Source organism: Podarcis filfolensis, assembly GCF_964270895.1.
Source record: "Podarcis filfolensis genome assembly, chromosome: 5".
Classification (NCBI taxonomy): domain Eukaryota; kingdom Metazoa; phylum Chordata; class Lepidosauria; order Squamata; family Lacertidae; genus Podarcis; species Podarcis filfolensis.
The window spans coordinates 52,214,366-52,242,351 of NC_139608.1; the positions used below are offsets into that span (position 1 = coordinate 52,214,366).

A 27,986-nucleotide genomic window follows, 5' to 3' on the forward strand; every position below is an offset into this window, starting at 1 on the left:
GATTGAAATCAGAGCATGGAAATTGCCTACATTTTATACTTCAGCATTTTTTGGGAGAGATTCACTCAAGTATTAAAATAGGAATCTGATCCTTTGGATGGAGTCCAAAGGTTTGATATGATGCTTTTACTTCTCAGCTTCTGCAAGTCACGTGTGTTGAATCATTTCACCAGTATGGTGAAAGGACCTTGACTCTAGGCAGACTGAATGCACAAGCTGCAACGATTAAGAAGCCACACCAAAAAAGAACCTTATTTTGTTAAGTTTATTTATCACTGAAGTTAACACATAGTAGCAAGTTCTGTGTTGGCTTCAATTAAAAACAATCATAAACATTACTACTTTGCCCTCAAAATTGAAGTCAACCCAGCCCATACTACAAAGCACTTGGTTTAAGGTAAAGCACTTACCCAGAAGACAAGAAATTGGGAAGGAAGGAAGGGAAGAGTGAGCAGTTCCTCCAGACCACATACTTGAAATAGGATACTATATATAAATGCTTCAAAAGGCATGAATTATCCATGAACAGAAAAAGCAAAGTCTATATGCCAAGGGTCAGAAACTTCAGCAGTATGATTGTTCTCAAACACTTTCATTTTAAAAGCCTTATTTGTTGTTTTGAGACTGCTGTGCTGGCATTCATTGTGAGAACAAAGACTGCAAAATGGCTTGATAAGTATATGCATTGAAGAAAAATCTACCCAAAAAAACCCGTGTGGCTAAAAGGTCCATAACATTTATCGTATGCAACTCAAAACATACTGACTTTGTATAATACCATCAGAAAAAAACACCTCTTGCCATCAAAATACCCAAATAGAAAGTGTTTGCTTTTATCTATTTTAGGCAGTAGTCTTACAAAGCCATCACTTCATGTAACTAGAAATGTTGTTTTAAATGTACACTTTGCAGACCATACCGATTTCCAGGTGAAGAGCTACTTAAAATAAAAATTGATTTCTTTTTGATTGAGATATACATGCCACTCAAAGATACCTACTGGGTTCATATTTTTTATTTCTTACCACCAAGTGATCTGTGACATATACAACATTTGAAATTTCAGGTAACCAGTATTCAATTTCTGACTTTTAGTTGCAAGTTCTGTGCATGATCAGTTTTCACACGTGTAAGAGTTTCATGCTTTCACATTACCTAGAAAATTTTGTTAGAGAATTCCAATTCAGAGTGTTAAAGCACCAATATTATAATTTGTTACCAATCAATGCTAAACACCAACATAAAAACCATGTTTAGGTTTTGAACTTAACGTCGCACAGTGGTCCACCCATCTTCATCAGCTTCAAGTTTAGTGCGGCGAAGGGAGTCCCGGTCTTTTTCTGTTCTCCAGGCCCCCTTCTCTTTCTCACCATCTTTTTCTCGTTCTTTTGACACAGAGGGAGCTGGAGCAGCAGGAGCAACAGCAGGTGGTCTCCGAACAATTTCCCGTTCTTCATGCTCCTCCTTTTTGTCATCGCCACGTCTCCATGAGCTCACTACATGGGGGAAAGACAGTATTATGGCTATGCTTCCTTCACTAAGTTTTACTATCATCAAATCCAGAGAAAAAGTTTGATGACATTGGAATCCAGGCCATCCAAAACAGCTTTATAGCAATTCGCAAGAGACACCCATAAACTCGTGATGAGAATGTCCAAAAATAGAACTTTTTAAAAAAAGAACAGAGGGGGCGGGATCTTGTATGAATCTTTCCACATAGCTTTGGAATGAGAAGTTAACATGATTTATAGAAGGTCTGATTAACTGATAAGCTATGGATTTGAAGACCCAGAATAGAAAAAAAAAATACTTATTGTAACCAACAATGTTAAATACATAGAAGGTTCAAAGCTAAAGGGCAAATACTTTGCAAGTCTTTTAAGTACAAAAAACATTTTAGAAGTAATACGGCTTTTGTATTTGCCTGTTTAAATCATATCTTGCTTACCCACCAAATTTCATTTCTTTTTAAAAATATATTCAAGTGTTCTCAGCTGTGACCCTATTTGCACAATTATGCAATGATATATACAGTAAGTGTGCTTCCTTTGTGTTTTCCTGAAAGGGAGCGGTATTTAGGATACCCAACTACAGAAAACAAGTCTACCTTCTTCCCGATCTGTTCTGGGAAGGGGCCCTGGCCCTCTCCTTTCCCTGTCTTCAACACGCCGATCTCGAAGATCACGGCCACCCCGGTCATCTCTAGAATCACGGCCACCTCTGTCCCATTCATCACGACGGCCTGACTCTCTCCAGCTAGAGGTTTCCTCAGCTGGTCCTCTTCTCCAGCCAGCGTCATCTCTTTAGTTATAAAAATATATTTTAGTAATAAGAAAAAGCATTTAACTCCACATTCCAGGGAATGAATTAAAATCAACCATATGACCCAGAAGCTACTCTTATGCAAACTGTTACTGGAACAAAACAAAACTTTTTTTTTTAAAAAAAGCACTATTCAAAATCATTTTCCCCAAGAAACAAGCATTTGTAAACATTTGTGGGTAAAAACATTGCAAACTATTCTCCAGCTAATGCTCGTAGCACTCAAGTGCACATTTTGGTGACATAAAACTCATCAAATTAACAAAAAAAAAACAACTCTGCTTTTGGCTACTTACTACCACTTCAAAATTGTTCAAGTGCCCCAAACTGTGATGCCCAATATCCCAAAGATTTTTGTGCTGGGGCCTTACCCCAGTTCATAAGGGTTGGGGGGGAGAAACCCAAGCTACACACAATTTAAAAGTAATGAAATCAAACCTAGGACGCCTGAAACGATCTTCCCGATCAAAGTCACGGTCCTTGTCAAGTTCACGGTCCTTCTCATTCTCATCACGATCTTTATCCCATTCATTATCTTCTGAAGGTCTGGAATCTCGTGGAGGGCCCCAACTATCTTCACGAGCCTTTTCTCGTTCTCTCCAACCACCTATTGACAGTGAAATATCTGAACTTTTGTGTACTAATCTCAATAGTGTAAGAATGTGGAACTTCCATTCATGTATTTTATATAATTGACTTTTTATTTCTATTCTTTGTATATTGTATTGTTGTTTTATTGCTATGGCTGAAAGCTGACACAAATAAAGATTCATGCATGCATGCATGCATGCATGCATGCATGAAGTTTGTATTCTATTTCTTATGATTCCACACCACAACTGAGGTTTCCACATGCAAAATCCCATTCTATTATGGATATCTGAGATGGGAACACATCTGGCATAAATGGAATACAATGTGGAATAACTTGTTTCATGTTTACATGTGCTTTATTATGATTTCCTTGAATAAGGAAAAGAGAATGTGTTTTTTCCTTGTAATTATCCAGTACACTTGCACCCAACTAATTCTGGAACCAGTGTTACCCATTAGATCATCTCCATTTTTTAGTCATTTGTTTAAATGTATCTAGCAATCAAAGTACAAGAACTGCACTTTGGGATACCTCCAATTAATCAGCAAAGGAATCACATTTTTTTACACTGCAGTGGCAACGATGTAAAGAAGTGCAAACAAATGGATATAATTTCTATGCCCTTTTGGCACTTGTTGGCTTTTGACTTGCAAATATGTAACCCTTTAGATTCTTACATTACCGTCATTACTTTTCAGACAATGTGCAATAGAAACATTATGAGGTACTTTTCAGTTTGCTGCAGTCATCTCAGAATGCAAAGCATTTTCTGTGCAAACTTAAAATAGAATGTATGCTAGCTATTCTCAGAACACAAAATGAATGGCTCCAATTTGTATGTTTACCTGGTTTACCATATGGTCTCCAAGGTCCAGTTCTGGAATCCTCTCCACGCCTAGAATCATCTCCACGTCTAGGACCTCTGTCATCATCACCAGCACGTCTAGGTCCACGATCATCATCACGCCTTGAAATTCTATCTTCATCTGTGTTACGCCATGGTCCCCTATCTTCATCACGCCTTGACATTCTGTCATCATCCAGCCCACGCCGGGGAGGCCTATCTTCATCTGCAGCTCTCCAACTTGGTCTGTCATCATCCAAACCCCGCCTGGGGCCCCTGTCATCATCCAGCCCACGCCTGGGGCCCCTGTCTTCATCCAGACCACGCCTGGGGCCCCTGTCATCATCCAGACCACGCCTGGGGCCCCTGTCATCATCCAGACCACGCCTGGGGCCCCTGTCATCATCCAGACCACGCCTGGGAGCCCTGTCGTCATCTGTGTTGCGCCAACTTGGCCTGTCATCATCCAGCCCACGCCTGGGGCCCCTGTCGTCATCTAAGCCACGCCTGGGGCCCCTGTCATCATCCAGCCCACGCCTGGGGCCCCTGTCGTCATCTAAGCCACGCCTGGGGCCCCTGTCATCATCCAGCCCGCGCCTGGGGCCCCTGTCATCATCCAGACCACGCCTGGGGCCCCTGTCATCATCAAGCCCGCGCCTGGGGCCCCTGTCGTCATCCAGCCCGCGCCTGGGGCCCCTGTCATCATCTAAGCCACGCATGGGGCCCTTGTCTTCTGCTGCGCGCCAACTTGTTCTGTCATCATCCAGGACTTTCTTAGGACCTTTGTCTTCATCAGCATCCTGCTTCAGCACTTTGTCTTCTAGTGCTTCACGAGGAGACTCTACTCTGTCTGCTGAGATACCACGCCGAGGCAAATCATCTCTTCGTAAAGGTTTTTCATCCTCACGTGCGTCTCCACGCCGCCACTCTCTGTTTAAATAGAAAAATCGTGCATTTTGAATATAAAAGTTTTGTTTTCAGTTGTCTGGAAAGCCATTTGGTATATTTACTCCTACACAGTAGCAATAATTACACCACATCACATGTTATTTCCCATAAAGAAATCTGTTCCATGTAGGAAATAACATACAACCTGCGAGTAGTCAGCTTGACATTTTGGAGTGGTGAGGATAAATAAAACATCATATGTAACAAGATACTAAAGAACAATGGTGTCACAAGGGATGGAAAATTATAAAAAGAGAGCTTTATCCAGCAAAGTAGTTCTGTTAGCACAAGTACTTCTGGCTGCGCAACAGGACTTCCCCTCCCTCTTCTTCCCCTGTGCACCCTACATCTGTTCTGGGTTCTTGTCAACCCACCATTTGGGGGAGGGGGCTGTTGGGAGGTACAGGGATAGGAAGTCCTTGCACTAACAAAACTACTTCATTGGGGACTGCCCACTGTTGAAATGTTTCAAAGGAAATGTCAGGATGCATGGATGTTGCTGAAATATTAAAAAATAGACAATTCTGTTAGAGTTCTGATCAATGTAAAAGATGTACAAATAATCTTTTTTCTTTCCTTGCTGCTGCCTATCCAATTGTATTTCAGGTGCTCTCTTCCAACTTTAGCCAGGAACTTACAAACTTTTATCCAAAAGTCTACGTATGCTAGGAAACATAAGAAATTAGCATATGTCATTGAACTTATAAATTCTGTTTGATAACCAAATGAATTGGAGAAAGGTTAATAGGCCAAATCTTTACTTGGGGTGAAAAACTGCACACCTAAGGTTCTCATTTAAATGGCTGGTTGCTTTCTCAATGTAAAACAGGGTTCTTGTATAAATTTGCAAAGCCCTTAACAACTTGGATCAAGGATATTTAGGGACTGCCTAATCACTGAGGTCTTCAGGTGAGTCACTGTTAGTATCCCCTCATGGCTTAGACACACAACTTGCATCCACCAGGAGATGTACATTCAATACTGTGGACCCAATTTTATAGAACCCCCGTCCAGTTAAGTTCAGATTGGCCCTCTGCCTGTTGAATGTCCAGCATGTACTGAAGACTTTATTCTAGAATTCTGATTTTATCCTCTTAACAGATAGTTATCTTTATTAAATCAACCTTGTACACTCCTTAGAGACTATTGTGTTAAACTGTGTATAAATTGTCAAAATAAACAATTAAGTAATTTTGCTATTCTAATGCAATTTTATTGCATTCTGTGCATGCAATGATTTAGTTGGATACAACCCTTTTTATTTGTACACAGTCTACAACAATACTCACCTTTGCAGAGGACATCAGGATCACAAAGAAAACATTAGCAAGTTGTAGACACTTTAAGCATTATTCCAATAAATACCTTTCTGGTGGTGCTGGTCGCCTCCATTCTGAGTCTGGCTCAGCACTTCTTCTCCAGGTGCTTTCACCAGGTTCTCGATCACTCCAACGAGAGTCCTGCATTTAAATCAAAAATAAAAAGTACCGTTACTAAGAACCCAACCAATGTGGTTTTGTATATATCACATGCTTTTATTTCAATAGAATAGTATAGGCATGACGTTATTTTGACTTGTAATAACGAACTGAGAACCTATGAACTAATCTGTCAGTGAAACTTGTTTTTTGACTAGTTATTAAAAACAAAAGTATATATTGAATTCTGTGGCATTACAAATTTAACAAGACCTCACGTGACAAATATATGGATGGATATTCAGCATGGACAAGTGCAAAGTACTGCATTATACTGGACCTGAACTATTAGTTACAACTCAACAAAAGGGATGGGGAATAGGTAGTAAAATTGTCCCAACATGACCCAAACAAATTGCTCAGTTATTAATAAGAATTATTCACATATCTCCGAGTGACATGTTCAGTACTGAATACTAACTTGAGAAATGGCGTACAAATGCAAAATGTAGCCACAAGAGAAAGCACCACTATGTTTTGTAGAGCATAGCAAATGAACAGCTAAGGCGATGACAGTTCAAATTAGAATAAAATATGGCAGAGGAAGAAATGACAGAAGTGAACTGGAAACAATAGTCAATCCATTCAAAAAAGGCAGCAACGTCTTCTGTCATTTTTCCTACTCCTAAAAAGCAGGAGAAAAGGAATAGATCCCAAATTTCACATACAAATGGACCCTTCAGACATGACAACTACAATATGTAAATTGAGGATCACCTCTAATACTCCACTGGAAAAATTACAAATAGAGTAAGAATGAGAAATTACTAGGGCTGCAGATTATCCAAATTAATACACACATTTTCACCATTATAAAATTTCAAAATGCATGTATTTTCTGGTGCAAAGTTTACCCATTGAAAAGATTAGCAATGATTGAGCCGAAGATAATATTAATATAAAACAATACTTAAGACAAAAACAATGAAGACTCCTGGGGCACCATAAAGGCTAATGAATTGATTATGACATGAGCTTTTGTAGACCAGAGTTCACTTTGCTGCAACAAACCAACATGCTACAGCTCTGGAAACACTCTTTGTAGTTGAGCAGTGGGAAGATTTCAAGCATGCAGGCTCTTCTACTTTTTTTTTTTTTTACTACAGTGGTACCTCTGGTTGTGAACAGGATCCGTTCCGGAGCCCCGTTCGCAACCTGAGCAGAATGCAACCTGCGTCTGCATGGGTCGTGATTCGCTGCTTCTGCGCATGCACGTGGTGTCATTTTGAGCGTCTGCGCATACGCGAGCAGTGAAACCCGGAAGTAACCCTTTCTGGTACTTCCGGGTCGCCGTGGGACCTGAAAACACTCAACCTGAAGCAAACACAACATGAGGATGTCTGTAATACCACAAGTTCCGCCAACTAGAGACTGGTGCAAAATAGTGGCTCAACTGGGCAGACATACAAAAAGATTTAAGGAATAGACTGTCTCTGAGCACATGCTTATCCCAGGATTTTTTTTATAAGTAACAGAAGAAAGCTTGGGAATCTCTTCATACAAGAATCCACTCCTGTTTTCCACCACATCCTTGGGCATTCTTTCTCAGCCAGCTAATTTAGGTAAAATAAACTTTTAAGCTCCCGCTATTGTTAAGACAAACAGCGGTCAAAAACTCAATCTATTGCAAACTACTCAAACACAGATCCTGATCCTTCTTCCCCCTCCTGATCAACTTCATACTACATTATTTCATAGTCATCATTTGATCATAGAGATACTAAAAGGCCAGTTGACAGTTAATTTATTGGTGCCCTTGTGCATCTGCTAATAGAAAAGGGGACCGATTTTTTTTTAGATACACACCCCAACCCTGGTAGCCTCCCAGCACTTGCTGAATTCAGCTGCAGTGAATCAGGGGAGCCTTCAGAACATGCTGGAAGGTGCCATAGAAAGCTGCAAGAAGAAGGTGAAATCACTTTCTCTTCCATAGCACCAAGGCACAAAACTGAAGTCCACTCAAAAGCTGTACGTTGAAAGCTTCCCCCTTAAATATGAATTATTGAATTTGAAGAGTTATTTCACATATACTTTTTATTGATGTAAATTATTCCCTATTTAAGCATAGAGGAATTTGGAGGGTTGTATCCAATGCTATCTGTGCAGAAGCAGAACAAAACTCTCCTCATGCAACAGACTTCATCTTCCTGTCCTCCCCCCACCCAGCAGGCCTCCACATTTCAAAATATACTTCAAAGGATTGAGGGACTCTCCACAGATGATTTTGCAGACTTGTGGTGGTCTGCAGAGGGGAAAAGAGAGAAGTGAACTCCTGTTGTTTGCACAGAACTTCTGCTCATGCAACGCTGGATTCTGCTTAGAAACGTCAGTTTATCAGAAATAGAATTTACCTTCCTTGAAAGCGGATCTTCAAGATTCCTCCTCTCTTCTTCTCGACGACGTTCCCTTTCTTCAATCTCCAGTTCTCTTTGGCGTTTCTTTCTCTCTACCTCTTCTAGTTTTTTGACGCGTTCCTGATATTCACGCATTTCTTCCTCACGTTTTTCACGTTCTGCACGTTCTTTTTCTTCTTGTTCTGACCAAAATATTAATGCAGATAGAGTGACTTTCCATCCTATATTTGAAATGTCTATCATGTGTCCTCTCATTTATCAACTTTGTTTGCACAGCATTTCATGTCTGCTTAAAATTTAATGGGCCAATGTTGTGCAAGCAGACTTCTGGTCGTATGATGGGAATTCCTTTTTCTTTCCTGTCCCATAGCCCCCCATGCCGTCTCCAAACTCTCCAGATCATATCGGGTGGGCCTAGTAGAGGGAATCTATTCCACAAACAATGTCTATTCTGCTAGTGGACGGACAACACTGAATATTACCTATTATTATTTTACGAGTAATGAAATTCAAATTCAATTAATGGCAGCCATGGCACATCTATATCTAGATAAGTAAAATAAATACTGCTGGAAACACAGCAAAGATCAAGGGTGCTTTTTCAGCAATAGCCTTTTATTTAGTGTTTACCTTTAAGCATCTTCTCTTCTTGCAATCTTTGTTCTTCTTCCTCTTTCTCCTGATAATAAGCAATGCGTCTTTCCTCTTTGCGCTGCCTTTTGCGTTCCTCTAAGCGCTTATGCCTTTCCTCTGCTAATCTTTCTTGGAATTGTTTAAGTTTTTCCTAAAATACATATTAATACATTGAACTCCAGACATGTTACAGGCAACCTACAGGATGAATGCTCAAACATGAACTCCAACTATCTGGTGTCCACATGTGTTAATGACTAATTGTAGCTTGGCAGCTATACATAAAGTCAACTCCTGGACCCGTTGCTCAATGTCTTTCTAAACAACTTGGATGAAGGAATGCTCATCAAACCTGTAGATGACATGAAACTGGGAAAGGTAGATAATGCCGCAGAAGACAGAATCAAAATTCAAAATGACCTTAACAGATTGGACTAACTGGGCACAAGTTAACAAAATGAATTTCAATAGGAACAAATGTAAGGTTCTGCACTTTGGCAGGAAGAACCAGATGCACAAATATAGGATGGGGGACACCTGGCTTACTAACAGTACATGTGAAAAGGATCTAGGGGTCCTGGAAGACCACAAGCTTAACATGAGTCAACAGTGTATAGTTAACCCGGAAAAGAGACTAAGAGGAGATATGATGGCCATCTTCAAATATTTAAAGGGCTGTCACATGGAAGATGGAACAAGCTTGTTTTCTCCTGCTCTGGAAGGTAGGACTCAAACCAATGGCTTCAACTTACAAGAAAGGAGATTCAGACTAAACATATGTTAAAACCTTCTGACAGTAAGAGTTGTTCGACAGTGGAACAGTTTCCCTTGGGAGGTTGTGGACTCTCCTTCCTTGAAGGTTTTAAGTAGAGGTTGGATGGCCATCTGTCATGGATGCTTTAGCTGAGATCCCTGCATTGCAGGGGGTTGGACTAGTTAACCCTTGGGTTCCTTCCAACTCTATGATTCTAAACAGTTCTGGAATCCACATTAAGAGTAGAGATGTAAAACAACTGTTTTGAGAAGTTTAGAAACAACTTAAAAAATGGGAGAATTCTCCGATGTCTTTGGAGGAAGGGGAGGATACAAAGAGGAAGATACACATAAAGCTTTTTATGAGAGATTATTTTATCAGAAAGGACACCTCTCTGCTGATGTGAAGCGTAATATTGTTGCCTCTCATATCAAAACAGGCACAGACACTAACATGCTAAAATGACAAAGGAGAGAGGATCCCAGTGCCATCCCTCACTCCATTTTCTATAAAGTTCTGATTAGGAATAATCTCAAATGTGTCAGAACACAAAAATCAGATTTACCTCATACACTGATCTTCTCGCTTCTTTGAGCCTAGTTACAAAGAAATCACTGTCCTCCAACATCCTTGACATCCTGTTCTTATGTTCAAGGGCTTTCTCACGTTCCAACTGCATAGTTGAGATCTGTGACATACACAAAACCAAATCAGTAGTAGAGTCATGCATACAATTTGTTTCAAATGTCTTTTGTGAATTTATGGGCACCACATGCCTCTTTTTTTTTCTAACTGTCTAGATGCCAATAAAATTTAGCAGACCAGTTAAAGGAAAACCCCAGTAGGCCTATTATTGTTAAGCAATGGTATACTGAAAAAGAGCTTGGGTACAAAGTCTATATAAACCCTATGATCACTTTTATTACAGTTAAAATGATGGCTTTCATTGTTCTCAAATAGATTCTAACTATTACACAATTGCAAGCTGCAAACCATTCTAATGATTTACATTAGAACTTGGTGTAGCTACACATTTTATTCCAGTCAGAAGATTTGCATTCTTTTATGGCAAAATTGGAGTTCTAGCACAGACTGAGATTCTTTAATTGCAATATATCCAAACATCATTCATTCTTCATCACTCATGTGACAAAGATTTCTAAAACACTGTCTACTACTGCATAAATTATATAATCAGCTGAGAAGTTCATTTCTAGAAACCAACAGAGAAAAAATATTAAGTAACTACGTCACACCAGAGTACTCTCAGAAACCTCACCCTTTCTTCTTCTTGCTGTTCCCAAAGCTCCATGTCTCTGACTCTTTGCTCTTCATATGCACTCTTAATCAGTGGGATTTCTTCCAAGCGTTTTGCCCTTTCAAAATGGTCAATCTAAAGAAATGTGATTGTTCAGGTTTAAGCGTAAAAGGAACACACACACAAATGTCATCACTAAATGCTGTTTCTCCACCTAGTTCTCAGCTATTAACCGTACATCTTTTTCTTATACCTTTTTCTCCTGATTCTTCAGACGCTCTTGCAATTCCTTCTTTTCTTTCTCCAGCTGTTCAACTTGTTTTGCCATAATGAAGTCTGGATCCAATTCTTCAAGATCCTATAGTCAAGACATTAGATGTTAAAGAATAAAAATCAAACTGCCATTTCTGAGAAAAACACACATTCTTGTTTTTAATTTTAATGCAGCTTCCCCACTTGATGCATTATCTACTATTTCATTTTATTTTTAGTCCTTTAATCCATTTTATTAAAATATTCTAATATTCAGAAATAAGGGACGCGGGTGGCGCTGTGGGTTAAACCACAGAGCCTAGGACTTGCCAATCAGAAAATCGGCAGTTCGAATCCCCGTGATGGGGTGAGCTCCTGTTGCTCGGTCCCTGCTCCTGCCAACCTAGAAGTTCGAAAGCACGTCAAAGTGCAAGTAGATGGATAGGTACCGCTCTGGCAGGAAGGTAAACGGCGTTTCCGTGTGCTGCTCTGGTTCGCCAGAAGCGGCTTGGTCATGCTGGCCACATGACCCGGAAGCTGTTTGCCGGCTCCCTCGGCCAATGAAGCGAGATGAGCACCGCAACCCCAGAGTCGATCACGACTGGACCTAATGGTCAGGGGTCCCTTTACCTTTAGCTTTAATATTCAGAAATAGACTACACTATTTGTAATCAAGTTGTTTGATTAAGGTTAGGAAACCTAGTCGAGGGAAGTTGGAGATGCTACTGGTAGGGTATTCAAATGGGGTTTCTGTCTTCCTGAAGAATGTAGAAATGGGCTAAAAGTCTGACTCAATATACAATATTTTCTACAATATAAACTTCCCATTAGTGAATGGTCACTAGTGGTTACAATAAAAAAGTTGTCAGGGGGAAACAACAAACTTCTTACTTCAATATCAATATCTTTGAAGGCCTTGGCTCCCAGCTCAGTTTTCTTGATCTGCTCCAAACGTTCACGAACAGTTTTCTTTTTAATTTGCTCATGTTCCTGCAGAATGCGCTCCTTTTCCCGCTCTTTCGCCTCCTGACGCAATCTCTCCTCTTCGGCTTTGCGAACCTTTTGGAGTTCCGCTTCACGCTGCTCCAATTCTTCTTTTTCACGCTGAATGTTCAAGCTCTCAAGACGTTCCTTTCTTTCCTCAATAGTCTGACGGCGAGCAAGGATACGCTGATGTTCTTTCCTTGAATTTTTTAAATAAGCTGTAACAGCCAGCTGGTGTTGCTCTTCCTTCTCTAGCTGCAAAATGGTTAAAGGCAGAACAAAAACCCATTTAAACACAAAAGACAAATGGGAGAGTAAAGCACTGCTGAATTCTGAGGAATTATTATTGCAGGTTCTTTTGTGTTTTTCCCCCACTGCCATCTCAGAACAGATTCTTCAAAAACATATGTACAGTGGTACCTCAGGTTAATTCGTTCCGGAGGTCCGTTCTTAACCTGAAACTGTTCTTAACCTGAAGCACCACTTTAGCTAATGGGGCCTCCTGCTACCGCCGGAGCACAATTTCTGTTCTCATCCTGAAGCAAAGTTCTTAACCTGAAGCACTATTTCTGGGTTAGTGGAGTCTGTAACCTGAAGCATATGTAACCTGAAGTGTATGTAACCCGAGGTACCACTGTATTAGAATAAATATGCCAGCACTAAATATTTTTAAGTAATGCATGTAAGTACAGGCAACTCCCCATGTACACGGTGTGTGTGTGTGTGTGTGTGTGTGTGTGTTCCGAGGCACCGCGAGTGTAAACCCACCCTGCACTCTTCCAGGGCTGAAAGCAGTGTGCATCAGCGGTGACATGTGCCTTGAACACAGGCAACAGGGGAATCAAACATGCATTGGAGGGAAGAGAAGAAATATTCAAACCATGACTGAACATACCAAGTTTCCCATAAAGCATCAGTATTCTTTTAAAGAGGTATCAAAAGCTTACAACTTACCAATATGTGAGGTGGCTTAATCACTTCAAGAGCCTTTGCAAGGGCAGATGACATAGCTGTCAACTGGCTCCTGATCTGCTCAGATGGCATGTTTTGCAGCTGAGGGCCAAGAGGTGCATCTTCCCGAGTGCAATAGTTCAAATCTGACCCAAAACTCAGTGTTCGAGTGGTATGATCAATGCGAACCTAAGATAGAGTAATTCAGAAATTCATTATTAAGGGCATGTTTAGGATAGTTTCTCACAGCTGTTTATAAATTTTGTCTTACCAGCTCTTTTTCTTATATTACTGCCATTTAACATTGAGATACAACAGATTTCTGAACTGTACTCAAATCAAATGATAAACTTAAAAACTGAAATTACTTCTTGATTAAAGAAATCTTAGCTAAATTATCATATGATTTAGTTCAGTAATCAATTAAATGTGCTTATATGATGAAAGAAAATCTAAAAAATATTAGATTACGTACACATGTAGCTAAGCAAGCATTTTCTAAGAGGCAGAATCCTTAATTATTTTACACACAGAGGGAATACCTCCTAAGATATAAAAACTGCAGTTGGCAAGCTCCAAGTATTTCAACTAGAAACAATGGTACATAATTAGAACCATGATTTAACTGATGCATCTAAACTAATGGTGTCCCAGGTTCTATAGGATTTTTCAAATCTTCCTCTCCAATGGCAGAGATGCCTGCCTTCGGAGAGGGAGGTCAGATTTTGTAAGGCCCCGCCCTGTCACCATAGAAACCCCTGTGCCCCTTACATAAACACATTGTGTTTCCCCAATAAAACCATAGAACAGGGACAAACTATGTCAGCCCTGGAGCTAGTTTAGTTTATTTCCATAAATCATAAAAGAGAGAAAGTCAGAAAGGGCGGGGGGGGACATTCCTTCTACCCTTCCTTCTGCCTAAACCTGGCAGGACTTTAGAAGCTTCAGTTCCTTTGTCTGTTTCCACACACACACCAGCTGTAACTGCTCTGTAACTGTTGCAGTTTCTAACTATATTTCCAGAAAGGTAGCTTTTGAATTCTAAAAGTCAACCATTTTACAAGAAAACATATTGACTGGGAATCAGAGAAGTCTTGCTTGAGAAGCCAAGCACTTTCACTTGCATATGGCAGCCCCACCTAATTCTCTGGGCTTTTCTGTTCTGCACTGTTCTGGGAATGCTGTTCCAGGAGTCAGGAGCAGCTGGACTACTACCAAGCTGTACAGAGAAGTCAGGAAAGCCTGCTGTATGACTCAAACTTTGCTCACTCCAACCATTCAAGGTTGCACAGGTGAAGGAAATTTTGTTGGACTTCTTGTGAAAAAGTTCATTCTCTTCACCGGCCAGAGGTTATTCTAGAGTGGGTTACCCCACCACTGAAGAATGGGCTGAAACTCATTGTTTGGAATTCAAAAGACAAAAGTGACTGTTATGTTTGACTAAACAAGTTTTAATCAGATTTATCTAAATACAGAAATGTGTATAAACATTTGATGTTTTTCGCTACTGCACTTACTTGCAAATCACAATGTCTGGCAGCATCTACTATTGCACGTTCCAGTTGGAAAGCATCAACAAAAGGAACCAGAGTAGTCAGGCGAGAAAATTCGATGCTTTGATAAATTTGGGCCACCTGCGTAACACATGAATATTCAACTCTTTCCAATTATTCATCCTAATATTGTACAAGCATTTTTAAGAGCTCAATTAACTTAAGTCAACAGCTCAACCATCAACAATAGTGAATAATCATTCACATTTAAGAAACACTTCACATTTTCTGTCAAGCGTTTATTCAAAGGAATTACTCACTCTCCCAAGCAGCAACTATGTGTGAAGGAGACTGGCAGCAGTCTCTCAACAGAGTAAAGCTGCTAATTAGCCTTCAACTGTTCCTTTAGCACATCAGAAATAACACTGCTTACCACTGTAAAGGAAACAGGTCAATGACATGTGCATTTGGAAAACTGAAACATCAAGCACTAAAAATGCCTTGTGTTAAGAATTTATTATTTAACTAGGTAGATCCATCACCCACGCCTTGTACCTCTGTAACCCAGGCAATGTTTCTGTCTCCTGTAGCTTGTTCAGAGCACAGCAACATTGTCTGTGTTTTCTGTTAAGCATCAGAAGCCTAATCCAGGCAGCCATCATGCAGAAGAAGTCAAGCAATAAGCCCAGCCCCAACTTATGCTCAGTCACCTGTGTAGTCTTTACACACATGTGTACTAATAGTAAACACCATTAGGAGGCCACATATACAAAGCCTGTGCATATTTGTGCATTGGTAGTGACTATACAAACAATATAACTGGAAGTGGGGGTTCTCTACATGGAAATAATCCCACCCCCTACACATGTTCACTTGAATGAGCAGGGCCATAGGGCATATGAAAAAAAAGTAGTTTGCTGCATGTGGTTCTTTGGTGCTGTTTCATACATTATTCAAAATGGCATTGCACCAACACCACTCTTTGGTAACTACATCTTCTTGTCAAGTTACAGCAGACCACATGGTTATGTGTCACATTAGTGATGTCTCCTTAATTAAACAAGAATTACAAGTGTAATATATTCCCTATATGATATGCTTTAATCACATGGGCAGAACTTGAAGACATTACAGAAAACAGTGTATGAGAACCATGTTCCTTATGATACAGATAAGCTCTTAGTCAAAAGGAACTGACAAATATAAGGTTTAATTTAAGAGATTTCAGAGTCCATCAAGGAACATGTCCAATATCTACTACATACAGGTGCAACTAAATTAAGGATGCCCCTTATATCTTTCACTAAGTGATCCTTAAAAGATACATAGGAACAGAACACTCTATTAAAAAAAAACACACTACCCTGCCAGTCATGAGATACCAGGTTAGTAAAACACACAACTTATAGGGTAGAATTCAACAATGCACTCTGATGAATATACCATCTGCAGAAACATTACAATGACCCTCTCCTCTCCTCCCTCTATGTGCTGTTCTAGTGGTTCTCCTCATCATCACCACCCCAAGTCGGTTTCAGGGAGCGTGGAGAATGTCTAGGGTGAAGAGAGGGGTGGAAAAAACCACTGACCAAGTAGAAGTCCTTGAGCAAGGCTACTGTGGGTGGGGCTCCTTAGGTGCCCCACCCATATTGCTCAACAAAACTTATAAAAATATGACATTAAGAATACCCTGAGAGTCACAACCAAGCTCCTCACTTGTACAGTTGAGTGAATCGATGGATTTAGGAATTCTGCAACATTCACTCCAACTGCACATTCCACTTTGAAGATTCTTGTTTTGCAATCATACCTGCTGAAGCAGCCGGAGTATGGTGTTATTTTGAAGATGGGGGATATACAGTTGCAGTTCTGGTTCCTTCTCAGATTGGTCTCTTACCCAGTTCAACACCTGTACAGAATTATTTAGAGATTGTAAGATAGCATGGCTGGTTCAGACAATACCTTTTCTTCACTAAATTGCATCAACCCTCCAATTTTTCACAGTAGTGCACTTTAGTTTATTTTTAAATATTTATTGAATTTTATAACAATTAATGATACAAATCTCATTCATCATGTTATTTACAATTATTCTCCCTCCCCTCCTCTGGACTTCCCTCAACTCCCCCTCTGCTATTAGTTTTATTTATCGTATCCTGCTTTTCCTACAGAAAAATAAAATCCCTTATCATTTCTTTAAAATATCTGTTACTCAAATGAAGTCGTGAAAGTTTATTCAAATCCTTTCAGTGAATCCAGTCTATTCTGTTGTTTCTACAAATAAACTGTAAATGGTTCCCAGACTCATTTGAAGTCCTTTTTGTCCTTCTCTCGTAGTTTGTCTGTTAGCTTAGTCAATTCTGCATAGCAAAGTGCACTTTAAAGAGCTTCCATAACATGTCAGAAACATGCTAATCTTCTCCAATATTAAAGAGGTATATTTTTCCAATTAGCAAGAAAATGGGAATGCCTAAAGCCAAAAACTAGGGACTTTTGGGCTCCACATGAACACAGGAGGGTATACTCAGGAATACACAGGGAGCGAAAATTAAGGCAAGTCCTTAAACTTTTTCAACCCAATATATTCTCTAATCCAATATACCTCCTCCTGTTTTAAGGCCACAAAATCATTACTTAGTTCAATCACTAAAGTGTTTCTAACACAATGTGTATTAAGTTGTGTTTGAAGGTGACTGACAGTGGTGACAATGTGTGCCACACTGCTAATTTACCTTCACCTTTTATCTAGCACATTAGAAATATCTTTGTTCTTATAAATAGTAAGAGAAAGACAATGAAACGTGCTTCACCCTGTACAACTCTGGAGAATTACATATATGTCAGCTAAGCCTACAACCTTAAGCACACACGTATTAGGCAGAAAGTCCCCTTGAATACTGTGGGATTTACTTCCCTGTAAACATGTACAGGAATACACTGCAAGCAACAGTTAATGCTGTTTTCTGGCTGTACAATGACATTTCAAATCAGAAGCATCCATTAGTCACTGGAAATACAAACTAGGAACCTACTCTTGCAAAAGGGCATTTTCCATTTGCATGACCAGGTTTTGCTTTTAAATGTGTAGTATTTATATGAATGGAAATTCAAGCAGCATTTTCATGCAGTTAGAAATTCTAGAAACAGATTGGAATGCTATTAATAGTGACATAAGATAACCTGGATGCAAAAAGCACTTTAAAAATACCACACATCTACTATATATCAACATTTGTGTGAATTTTGTCAACTACACAGAAATTACATACTTCTGAATAAAATTTCAGGACTTACCTTGCATACGCGGCCACATAACTTCAGTGGATGAAAATCTACTTCAAGCCAGTTATAAAGTTCCTTTACTTCTGGGACAACATGTTGTACAACATTAAATCTCACCTATAATACATGAATGTTTTTAACGGTAAATATCAAAAAAGCTGCAACACGTAATGCTTCATCTCAAGGATTAGCTAAAATACAATTTTTTAAAAAATAATCAAAATGTGATAGATAAGAAACATACTCTTCGTGTGCAATTAATGTGACGGGGCATACATCTCCAAATGCTGAAACACCTAGAATGTCACATTTACAGATCTTATGGAGAAGCAAGGCCAAAGTCATGAAATATGCCCCACTGTAGATGGACAGCACTAAAGAGTTCCAGTTGCTGCTGTAGTCTGCAGCTAGACTGGGACTGGAGGGAGAAAGTAGGTAAGAAATGAAACTTTTAATTTTCAATCACATTGTTTACTATTCACATCATTCTGAGGTTTTACTAAAGTTCCTTTTAATCAAGGATGCAAGCTACAGAGAAATGTTTTATGAAATGTTGTTTACCATATCATTAATAAGAGAAATTCGTGTAGGTGGGGCCTGGAGGCCCAACAGAGTTGCCAATCGCCGCTGCTTTTCAACAATGATGCCATCCATGTCCAGAAGGCGAGCAATGTCAGTTCGTTCAGGTGTTATAGGAATGGACAGAGTGGCCAAAAGGACTCTCGTTGACATCCTACAGACAGAAGATTTAAGCAGTTGAATTGCATTAGCCTCCATTCTAGATGCCATCCCTAAAATGGCCTGACAAGCTTTAAATCCAGCTTCCAACCATTTGCAATACACTATTGATGCTATTTCTAAGTTTAAAAATGCACCCGCAAACAAAAGTTTTCCTACCTCTGCATCTCCTCCTGTGTGAGGTTCTTACGCATTTCCCTTGAGAGATGATAAAGACGGTGAAGTGTGGATGCATGAAAGAGCGCATTTCCTGATTTCCAGAAGACAGTAGAAACTTTGTGATAATAGTTTGCCATCAGCTGGGGCTTTGGTGGTTTCTTGGACAAGGAGAATAATCCATGTATGTCTTCGACAGCTTTGAAGGCTTCCTGAAAGGAGTTTTTTAAAAAAATCATGTTATACTACAACTGTAGTACAAATTTAAGCACAAATTCGACCCACAGCTGTGAGGCATTCGCGAGCTTTTTTGCGGAGAAAGTCCTGTTGCTCCGCCGTGACCTCCCTGCCAATTTAGATACAATGACTGGAGGCCCCTCGACTGACTTCAGGTCCAGTGTTGGACCATTTCGATCGGATACTCCCTACTGATGTGGATAGATTCCTCCAAGTTGGTAGGTCCACCACCTGCCTCCTTGATCCGTGCCCGTCTTGGCTGATTAGGGAGTGTACAGATGTTGCGCGGACCCCCCTGGTTGAAATTATCAATTTGTCCCTTGACACAGGGACATTCCCAGGGGAACTGAAGGAAGCAGTGGTGTGTCCACTCTTAAAGAAAACTTCATTAGATCCCTTAGACCTATCCAATTACCGCCCAGTTTCAAATCTTCCATACCTGGGTAAGGTAATTGAGAGAGTGGTTGCTGAACAGCTTGGTAGGTTTCTGGAGGAAACATCGGCATTAGATCCATTTCAGTCCAGTTTCCGTCCTGGTTTTGGGACGGAGACGGCTCTGGTTGCCCTAATAGATGATCTCCGTAGACAACTGGATCGAGGCAGGTCAGGACTGCTGATCCTTTTAGATTTGTCAGCAGCCTTTGACATGGTCGATCATGATCTTCTGGACCACCGCCTCGCAGACGTGGGGATACAGGGCATAGCCCATAACTGGTTGTGCTCTTTTATCTCTGGTCGGGGACAGAGGGTGGCACTAGGGAGGGAAATGTCGTCGCGCCACTCCTTGGTGTGTGGAGTGCCGCAGGGCGCAATTCTCTCCCCAATGCTTTTTAACATCTTTATGCGCCCCCTTGCCCAGATTATCCGGAGCTTTGGGCTGGGCTGTCACCAATATGCTGATGACACTCAGCTCTATCTGCTGATGGATGGCCACACCGACTCGGCCCCTTACACACTCACCAGATGCTTGGAAGCTGTGGCTGGATGGTTTCGTGGGAGCCGGTTGAAACTAAATCCTTCGAAGACAGAGGTCCTGTGGCTAGGTCGGGATGGCATGGGGATGAGGGACCAACTCCCTTCTCTTGCGGGGGCCCAATTAGTGCCATTGCCTTCTGTTAAGAGTTTGGGTGTAATCCTTGACGCCTCCCTTTCCATGGAGGCGCAAGTTACAGCAACAGCCAAGGCGACATTTTTCCACCTTCGCCGCATCAAGCAGTTGGCCCCTTACCTTTCCCGCCCCGACCTGGCCACAGTGATCCATGCGACAGTCATCTCCAGGCTTGACTACTGTAATTCGCTCTATGCGGGGCTGCCCTTGAAGCTGTCCCAGAAACTCCAGCGGGTACAGAATGCTACAGCGTGGCTCCTCACGGGGTCTCTGCCATGGGAGCATATTCACCCAGTGCTTTTCAAGCTGCACTGGCTCCCGGTGGAGTACAGGGTCAGATTTAAGGTGCTGCTTTTGACCTTTAAAGCCCTTCACGGCCTAGGACCCTCGTACCTATGGGACCGCCTCTCCTGGTATGCCCCACGGAGAGCCTCAAGGTCCATAAATAACAACACCCTAGTGGTCCCAAGCCCTAAGGAAGTTAGATTGGCTTCAACCAGAGCCAGGGCCTTTTCAACTCTGGCTCCGGCCTGGTGGAACGCTCTGCCTCATGAGACCAGGGCCCTGCAGGATCTGATTTCTTTCCGCAGGGCCTGTAAGACAGAGTTGTTCCGCCTGGCCTTGTCTTGGAGCCAATTTGATTCCCTCCCTCCCTCTCTTTCTTTTTTCTTTTCCTTCTCCTCCTGCGATGAGGCTACATTTTAATACTTTAATATTCCATTATTTTAATGTTGTATTTTATTTTTGTTTTTAAGTTGTAATCATTCATCTTGTTTTTATTATTGCTTGTAAGCCGCTCTGAGCCCGGCCTTGGCTGGGGAGGGCAGGGTATAAATAAAAAATTATTATTATTATTATTATTATTATTATTATTATTATTATTATATCAAAGAAGTTGGACGGGAGGGATATATAGAAACCTCATACAATGTAAAGTAACAGGCCTAGTTTGTGAGGTCTGCCAGAAGAGTGGCGTATTAATAAATACATGTTATTAAATAAATAGATAAATAGATAGATCTAAGCGGGGAATTTCCAGCCCACAAACCAAGCATTGCCTGCCAGGACATCTTGGGGAAGCCACGCCCACCCATATGATATCAATTGTGGGTCAAGTAATGGTAGGGCTTCAAAGGAACAACTGGGAGCTTGAAATAGTTTCTGTTCAATTGAGCCTTCCCCCTCTCAGCACTGCGCTCAAGCCCTCTGTCTGTAAAGCTTTGAAGCAGTATTATGGGAGCTGTTTGACCACCATTTGTACACATCCTTGCACTGCTCCTTAAAACCTCGATTTTGTTTAGTTTCAAAGGAACAGAATGGGGGCTCTTTGATTGACCTTTGTAAACAGCAGCACAGGGTTTTATTTTTTTTACAAAGGGCTGCTTAAAATACCCCACTGTGCTGTGAAGTCTCATCAACCAGACACCTGGTGTCACTATGATGCCAGGTGATTGACAGGCTTAAAATCTGGTCCACTGACCAGAAACAAGTTCCCCAGTCCTGGTATGCTCATTATCCCAAGTTCTGAGCCTAAGCACACTTTTACCAGAAAACTTTATTAATAAATAAATTTATGTTAAGTTATGTTAAGCTCTCTAAATTACCAGATCCCTTAAAGCACAAAACAGAAGGTAAAGCTTAAAAGAATTTGGCAACAGAAAGAGAGACTATCAGTACCTCAATAACTGTGTAATTACATACCTGCCACAGTTCCATGCTTATAGCACTGTCCAACTGTACAAGCCTGGTTTCCAAATGCATTGACTGACTCTCTGGGTTATTGAGATTGATAGCCGTACTCTGATTGTGATGACGCTGGATCTGACCCAAATGCATTCTCAAATTGTCACAGAGTTTGCGGAACTCAGCTTTACGAGTATATTGCAAACAGAACCTGAAAGCTGCAAGATAAAATTATGGCATTTGGAAGCAGTTAAAAAGTCAGTTTGGCCTTGTTCACACAACAGAATAAACTGAAGTATGGCTTACTGGGACCATGTGCCAATGTGAGCTACTGGAGATTAGCTTGCAGCCGCTTTGCTTCTCACCAGTCATTTTTACTCCTCACTACATTGAACCATACAGGTTTGGATTAGCATGCTATTCGAATCTGAGCTCATGGTTGAGCTCTCTACTCACTAACCACTTAACCATGAGCTAGGTGCAGACACTAAATCAAACCTTAATTTTGTTCAGAATGGCACAGAGGTAAAAAGACCAGGGAACAGCAAAGCAGTTGCCAACACCTCTCTGGGACCCTGTTTCATGCAGTCCTGGTAAGACATAGGTTGACTTGCTGTGCTGCACTAACCAGACCAGCAGTTCAAACTGACAATATTTTCTAACACTCAAATTTACCTGTTTGATCCACTTTGTTTTCTTATCTTTTAAAAGATGCTTTTTACTTTCCTTAATAAAAAGTCAGATAATAGTTGAACCGTTATTATAAAAAATATAATTTTCTTTTTAAAGAACAAAATGCACCTGCTGGAAGTAGGCAATCAATAGGAGATTCCAGAACTTTAAAAAGTGACTGCATATGTCTTACCAAAAAAACCCCAGATTTTACCTTGTTGTGCAATATCATGATAAAGCCGCTCCACTCTAGAATTGTTTCTGAGAAGGTCCAAACACTGCCTGTAGGATTCCCATAGAAATTTAACCCAGGGAGTCAAAAGTAACCGATCAGTACGATCTTGAGTGTCTTCCCCACTCACAGCACTTAGGAGAACACTAGAATTAAGAAACAAAAGAAATATGTTTTTCTACAATCTTTTTATCATGTCATCTCACTTGCCAAGATGCATATCAGGCAGCACAATGAAATTCTAATGACACGACAACAGCATTCTTTGAAAGCATCTTTCAAAATCATGGGAATGCAATTCTTGTTTTAGTCGTCCACATCAAGGTGAAAGTTGATTTGACTGAGTCAGATGTAAGTCTGCCAAAAGAACTCAGCTTGCATCCAAAATCATAAATTAGTTCATCAGTGTTTTTCAATATGTATGCATAATACTAAATTAAGCTTCAGACAAAAAGTATCATAGCACTGTTACCTACCTCTCTGGAGTCTGAATATTATCTAAGTCTTCAATATCTAGCACCATCTGCTGAGACTCTTCTTTAGCAGATTCAGTTTTTTCTTCTGCTAATTTTAAGTAAGCCCGAACTACATCCTCCAAGGATTTGATGTTCACCTGTATCAGAATTAGAACGGCTATAAATAACTTTGCTTAGGCATGAGGTGAAGTTATTTATATAGGAATATATACAGATATAAATATAAAACTATAACAGTATAATGAAGTGTAGCAATACATTTGAGAACAATTGACTTCTGCAGCTACAATTCATTCAAAAGTGTTCTATTGGTGATATATGCTCCTTATCTCTAATCCTATCAAGCTTTTATAAAGTCACATATATAGTACAGAACCATCAAGTACATTTTTCTAAAACATCTAGAAACATTTACTTTATTATAATGCTTGTTTTTAACAACATACTATTAATATGATAACACTTTTCAGAGCCTTTACCTGTTGGCAGATATTCTTGTACTGATATAGGCCTTCTTTAGCCAGGTGGCTCTTGCGGAGGTCCACACAGAGCTCCAAGTACTTTAGCATAATCGGTTCGTGGATCTTTTGCCATGTTCGGTGTTTTTTACTTTTCATAACATCGTAGAGAACATCAAGAGCAGGTTGCTTCTTCCCAACCTCAAGAAATTCTGAGAAAAATAAATTATGACTCTTAATACAAACTGCTTTCATTTTAATAAATATATTGCTTCAGAGTGGAACAGAGGAAAGTTGCTATAAAGAGCCATTTCCATAGTATTGTTGAAAGTAATAATCACCTCCAGGGAATCAGGCTGAGCAACAACTGTAAAATAGGGGGAGCAGTCTAATTTTATACTTTGCAGAATACTGACAGCCAAAAATTACTTTACTAGTATGCTGATACACATTTTTTTAAACATTTTTGTGGACCACCAGCTTTTGTGAACTTGCCCACAAATTCTCAATGCTTCAAAAGGATTTCAGGAAACTAATACTATAAATGATTTGAGTCAGCCATTTCTGATAGCTCAAACTAGCTATTTAAGTCTCTAGGGAGGAAAAAGAGAAATATGGTGAAGTGGCAACAGTTCTTTGTAAAACTGTTTCACTTTAAAAGAAAAGGTTGCAACAGATTGGCTAAACCTTTAGTAAGCATTGTCGTGTGTTCTAGAATAACGAGAGAAGTGATACAATTTGTAGTTACAAACTGTTGTCATTTCTGTCTTTCAGCTTTAAGAGTTCTGCAATATCTTCAGTTTCAAATATGAATAGCTATGACTCTACAAAGTAAAACAGATGAACGCTTATGTTCCATCTCATGAGGACACTCCAAGAACTACCATACCTTGCTTCTGGCAAGTTACAAATACTTATTACAGTCTTTTAAGCATGTGGAATTAAAAGTCAACCCCAATCTGCTAAATGACATTCTGGTTTATCATGGTTAACAGAGAATGAACAATGAGCTGGTGCCTGCTGCCTGATTGCTCCTGCTGCACTCTTCCCTGGCTGTAAATGGCTAAACAAACAAGGAAACCTTGGCTTTGTATTACAGTGATAACCAGGGATATAGATATGATCAGGAAGCAACAACAAACCATTGGTTCATGATGGCTGGCAATCATGGCTTGCAATGGAGAAATAAACCATGATCCCTGGTTTGTATGTAACACAAAGCCAAGACTTGCACTTGCACCAGGGAGGCAAGGTGGAAGCAACTGAGCAGGGTGCACCAACATGCTGTTTATTCTCAGTAGAACACAGTAAGCCCAAAAAACCTGGGTTATCATGAAGTGCAAGTACAGCCAGTACACAATCTTGCTTACTATTCTTGTATGTTTACAGACAAACAGAAATCTGACTCCTCTCCAAGCCAAAATAAATTTGCAGCACAAAAGGCATGTGGGCTGTATGGCCAAAGCTTCTGAATTATGCTCTTTGATTGTATAAAATCCCTCTTTAGTGGCAAATGACTATTTATTGCTATAAATACCAGTAAATATGGTATGTTTGTTAAAGAAATGTATTATTTTCAACGTAAGAAACCTGATTTCAATCAATAGATTTTAAAATTATTTAAATCACATTTTGACTTTTGAAATTAATACATTTTCAAGTTTCTTGTTTGAGAGATTCTTGGCTCTAAAAAAACAATAAAAATTATGAATCCCAAAACAATGTCAATGTTAAGATCCTGGCCACTTACTCTTGAATTCACTATTCATATGCTAGTAACATACAGCATCCAATACAATGAAGCTTTTTAAAAATATGTATTCTGTCATTATTTTTAAGTGATTGCCAGATGATAGATGAAGTATGTGTTCCAACATGACAGCAAACCCCATGGTTAGATATTACAAGAACCACCATTGTACATTCCCACTTAATTTGCATGCCATGGTTAGTAACTTCCTATCCTTGTCCACAGCAAACCATCATTTTTACTTTTGTCCAACAGACAAATTATTGTTTGCACATAGCAACAAACCCTAGTTTGCCACAAACAAGGATTAGGCATTTACTGAATGAAGTGTGTGAGGGGAGTAAGTGTGCAAGACAGGCATTAGAAATAAAACCATAATTTGGTGTTAAATCTGAATGGCCTGAATGCAGGAAATGGAAAAATCAAGTAAGAAGATTTGAATAATTCACATAATGGTAATATGCATGTTAATGATTAAAAAAAAACTTTTTAAAAAACTTAACTGAAATTTCAAGACTTAATTCCATTTGACAGTAATGGTTTTTATCAAACTTTACTTGTATTTATTAGGTACATATAACCTGCTTTAATTAAATTATAATATGCTCACACATATTTGGCTTGAGTCTACTGTAACAGGCAGCCCTACTATTTAAAACTGGTTCTTACCAGCATTTTGGTTATTAAATTAGCTTTTAAAGTGGGTGTGTTTGCTGCCCTACTTATTAATACAGTGAGCTGTGTTACTGGAATTTTCAGTGCACTACATAAAAGACAAAGAAAAGGATGAGGGGAGGAATGAGATGTATCAAGCACAGTAACAAGAAACTTCCTGAATATTGCTTAAAAACTTTATAATCTATTATGAAATTCCATCTTGTTCAGTTGTCTTAAGTTTTCACAATGATATTTCACGGTGTTACAAATAAAAGTAACTATGATAAGTAACTCCTTTAAATAATGGCTCTTTGTTTACTGCAGCTGCTTAACAGTAGACTTTCCAAGTTGCACTGGAAAGCAAAAACAGGTCAAAATTCTCGTCCAAATTGTAACCTTTGTTCCATATGCTTAGTTCTGTGTCATCAGATGTGATGTGAACTCTGAGAAAGACCAAATATTTACTTTCACATCATACCAGGCAGTGCAGGCTCTGGGGTAGGCATGTCCAAAGTCCATTTGGGGGCCCTAATCTGGCCCGCTGGTCGATTTAATCCTGGGGTAAAGCCCTAAAAAGGCTCAACAAATTCAATCCTAAAAAAGGTCAACAACTTTGGTCTGCCCTCACACATGTTCACTTCATCAGATCTGGTCCTCTTTGAAAAAAGTTTGGGCACCCCTGCTATGGGGGTCTCAAAATGAACGATATTAATGGTTAAAAAAAAATGGGGAACGGGGGAGGGGGAAGATAGAGGCAGAGAATGAGCGCCCATTTCCTGCAGCGCTGTGGCTAGATTTGTCATCGACGCCACTGGGAAACTGAGCTAAACCAGGATTCTGGCGCCGGCCATAATTCCTGACGAAACGTAGGGAAGGTGCGAGTTTTAAGGGCGAGAGGGCTTTCGAAACCCAAAGATGCCTACGCGAGATAAAAGTCGCCCTTTGTTTATTGATTCGGGGGTGGTGGGATAATAAACTGTGACGAGCGTGGCCACTGGGAACAGGTATAACTCGACAGCCATTGAAGGCAAGCGCTGCCTAGGGAGGCACTTTTTAAAAATGTGTTTTATTTTCTGACGAAAGAGGGAGAGGAAAAACCAGGCGCATCCCTCTCCCCGCTCACACCCCCTCGCGCGGAAGCCTGGGCTCAAACAGGAGGAAGTGAGTCCGGAGAGCCGCCACGAGGAGCGGAGAGGCCTCGTGTCTAAAGAGCGAACAGGGCGGCTCGTCCCTTTCACCACCTTCCACCTCGGCTGCGTGCCTGACGGGGCCGGCTGGGCTGCCACCCCAAGCGAGAGCGCGGGGAGGAGGGCGAGGCCGTGCTGCGGTCAGCGTGGCGGGTGCCTGGGCCTCCCAAGTGTGGCGGGAGCCTAGGCCTCGGCCTCCATTACTAAGCATAATGGGGGCGCGGGCGGGGCGCGGAGGCGGGCCCTCCTCCGGCCCCGCTGGCGAGCGGCCCCCGAGCTCCGCACTCACCGTTCGCCCGCTTTAGGGCGTTCTCGGGCCGCTGGAAGTAGACCGGCATGATGGCGACGGCTTCTCCTCACACGGCAACGAGCCCCAAGGAGCGCCCAGCCAGGCAGCAAAGCGAGGCCGGAAATGGGGCGCGTCACGTGATGCGCCCCGCGCACGGACGTGTCCGGAAGCGAAGGTGCCTGTCGCGGAGGCGGG

General features: G+C 40.7%; 1 protein-coding gene across 2 annotated transcripts; it reads right to left on the reverse strand.

Annotated features, from left to right (window-relative positions):
• Nucleotides 1-251: 251 nt before the first annotated feature.
• On the reverse strand, nucleotides 252-27,978 carry EIF3A (eukaryotic translation initiation factor 3 subunit A). Of its 2 annotated transcripts, XM_083616672.1 has the most exons (23): nucleotides 27,792-27,978; nucleotides 23,930-24,120; nucleotides 23,451-23,587; nucleotides 22,957-23,120; nucleotides 22,089-22,288; nucleotides 19,046-19,254; nucleotides 18,710-18,881; nucleotides 18,161-18,265; nucleotides 16,677-16,775; nucleotides 14,891-15,007; nucleotides 13,377-13,562; nucleotides 12,330-12,677; nucleotides 11,440-11,544; nucleotides 11,208-11,321; nucleotides 10,494-10,616; nucleotides 9,172-9,325; nucleotides 8,539-8,723; nucleotides 6,075-6,169; nucleotides 4,297-4,691; nucleotides 3,763-4,238; nucleotides 2,761-2,929; nucleotides 2,108-2,301; nucleotides 252-1,496 (listed from the first exon to the last, which is right to left on the reverse strand). In XM_083616672.1, exons 1-23 carry the CDS (start codon nucleotides 27,838-27,840, stop codon nucleotides 1,494-1,496), a joined length of 3,990 nt encoding a protein of 1,329 aa, XP_083472798.1. In that variant the 5' UTR covers nucleotides 27,841-27,978; the 3' UTR covers nucleotides 252-1,493. The 2 variants fall into 2 exon arrangements, with proteins under 2 accessions (XP_083472798.1, XP_083472797.1); XM_083616671.1 differs by having other exon boundaries at nucleotides 3,763-4,691.
• Between the last annotated feature and the right edge of the window lie 8 nt (nucleotides 27,979-27,986).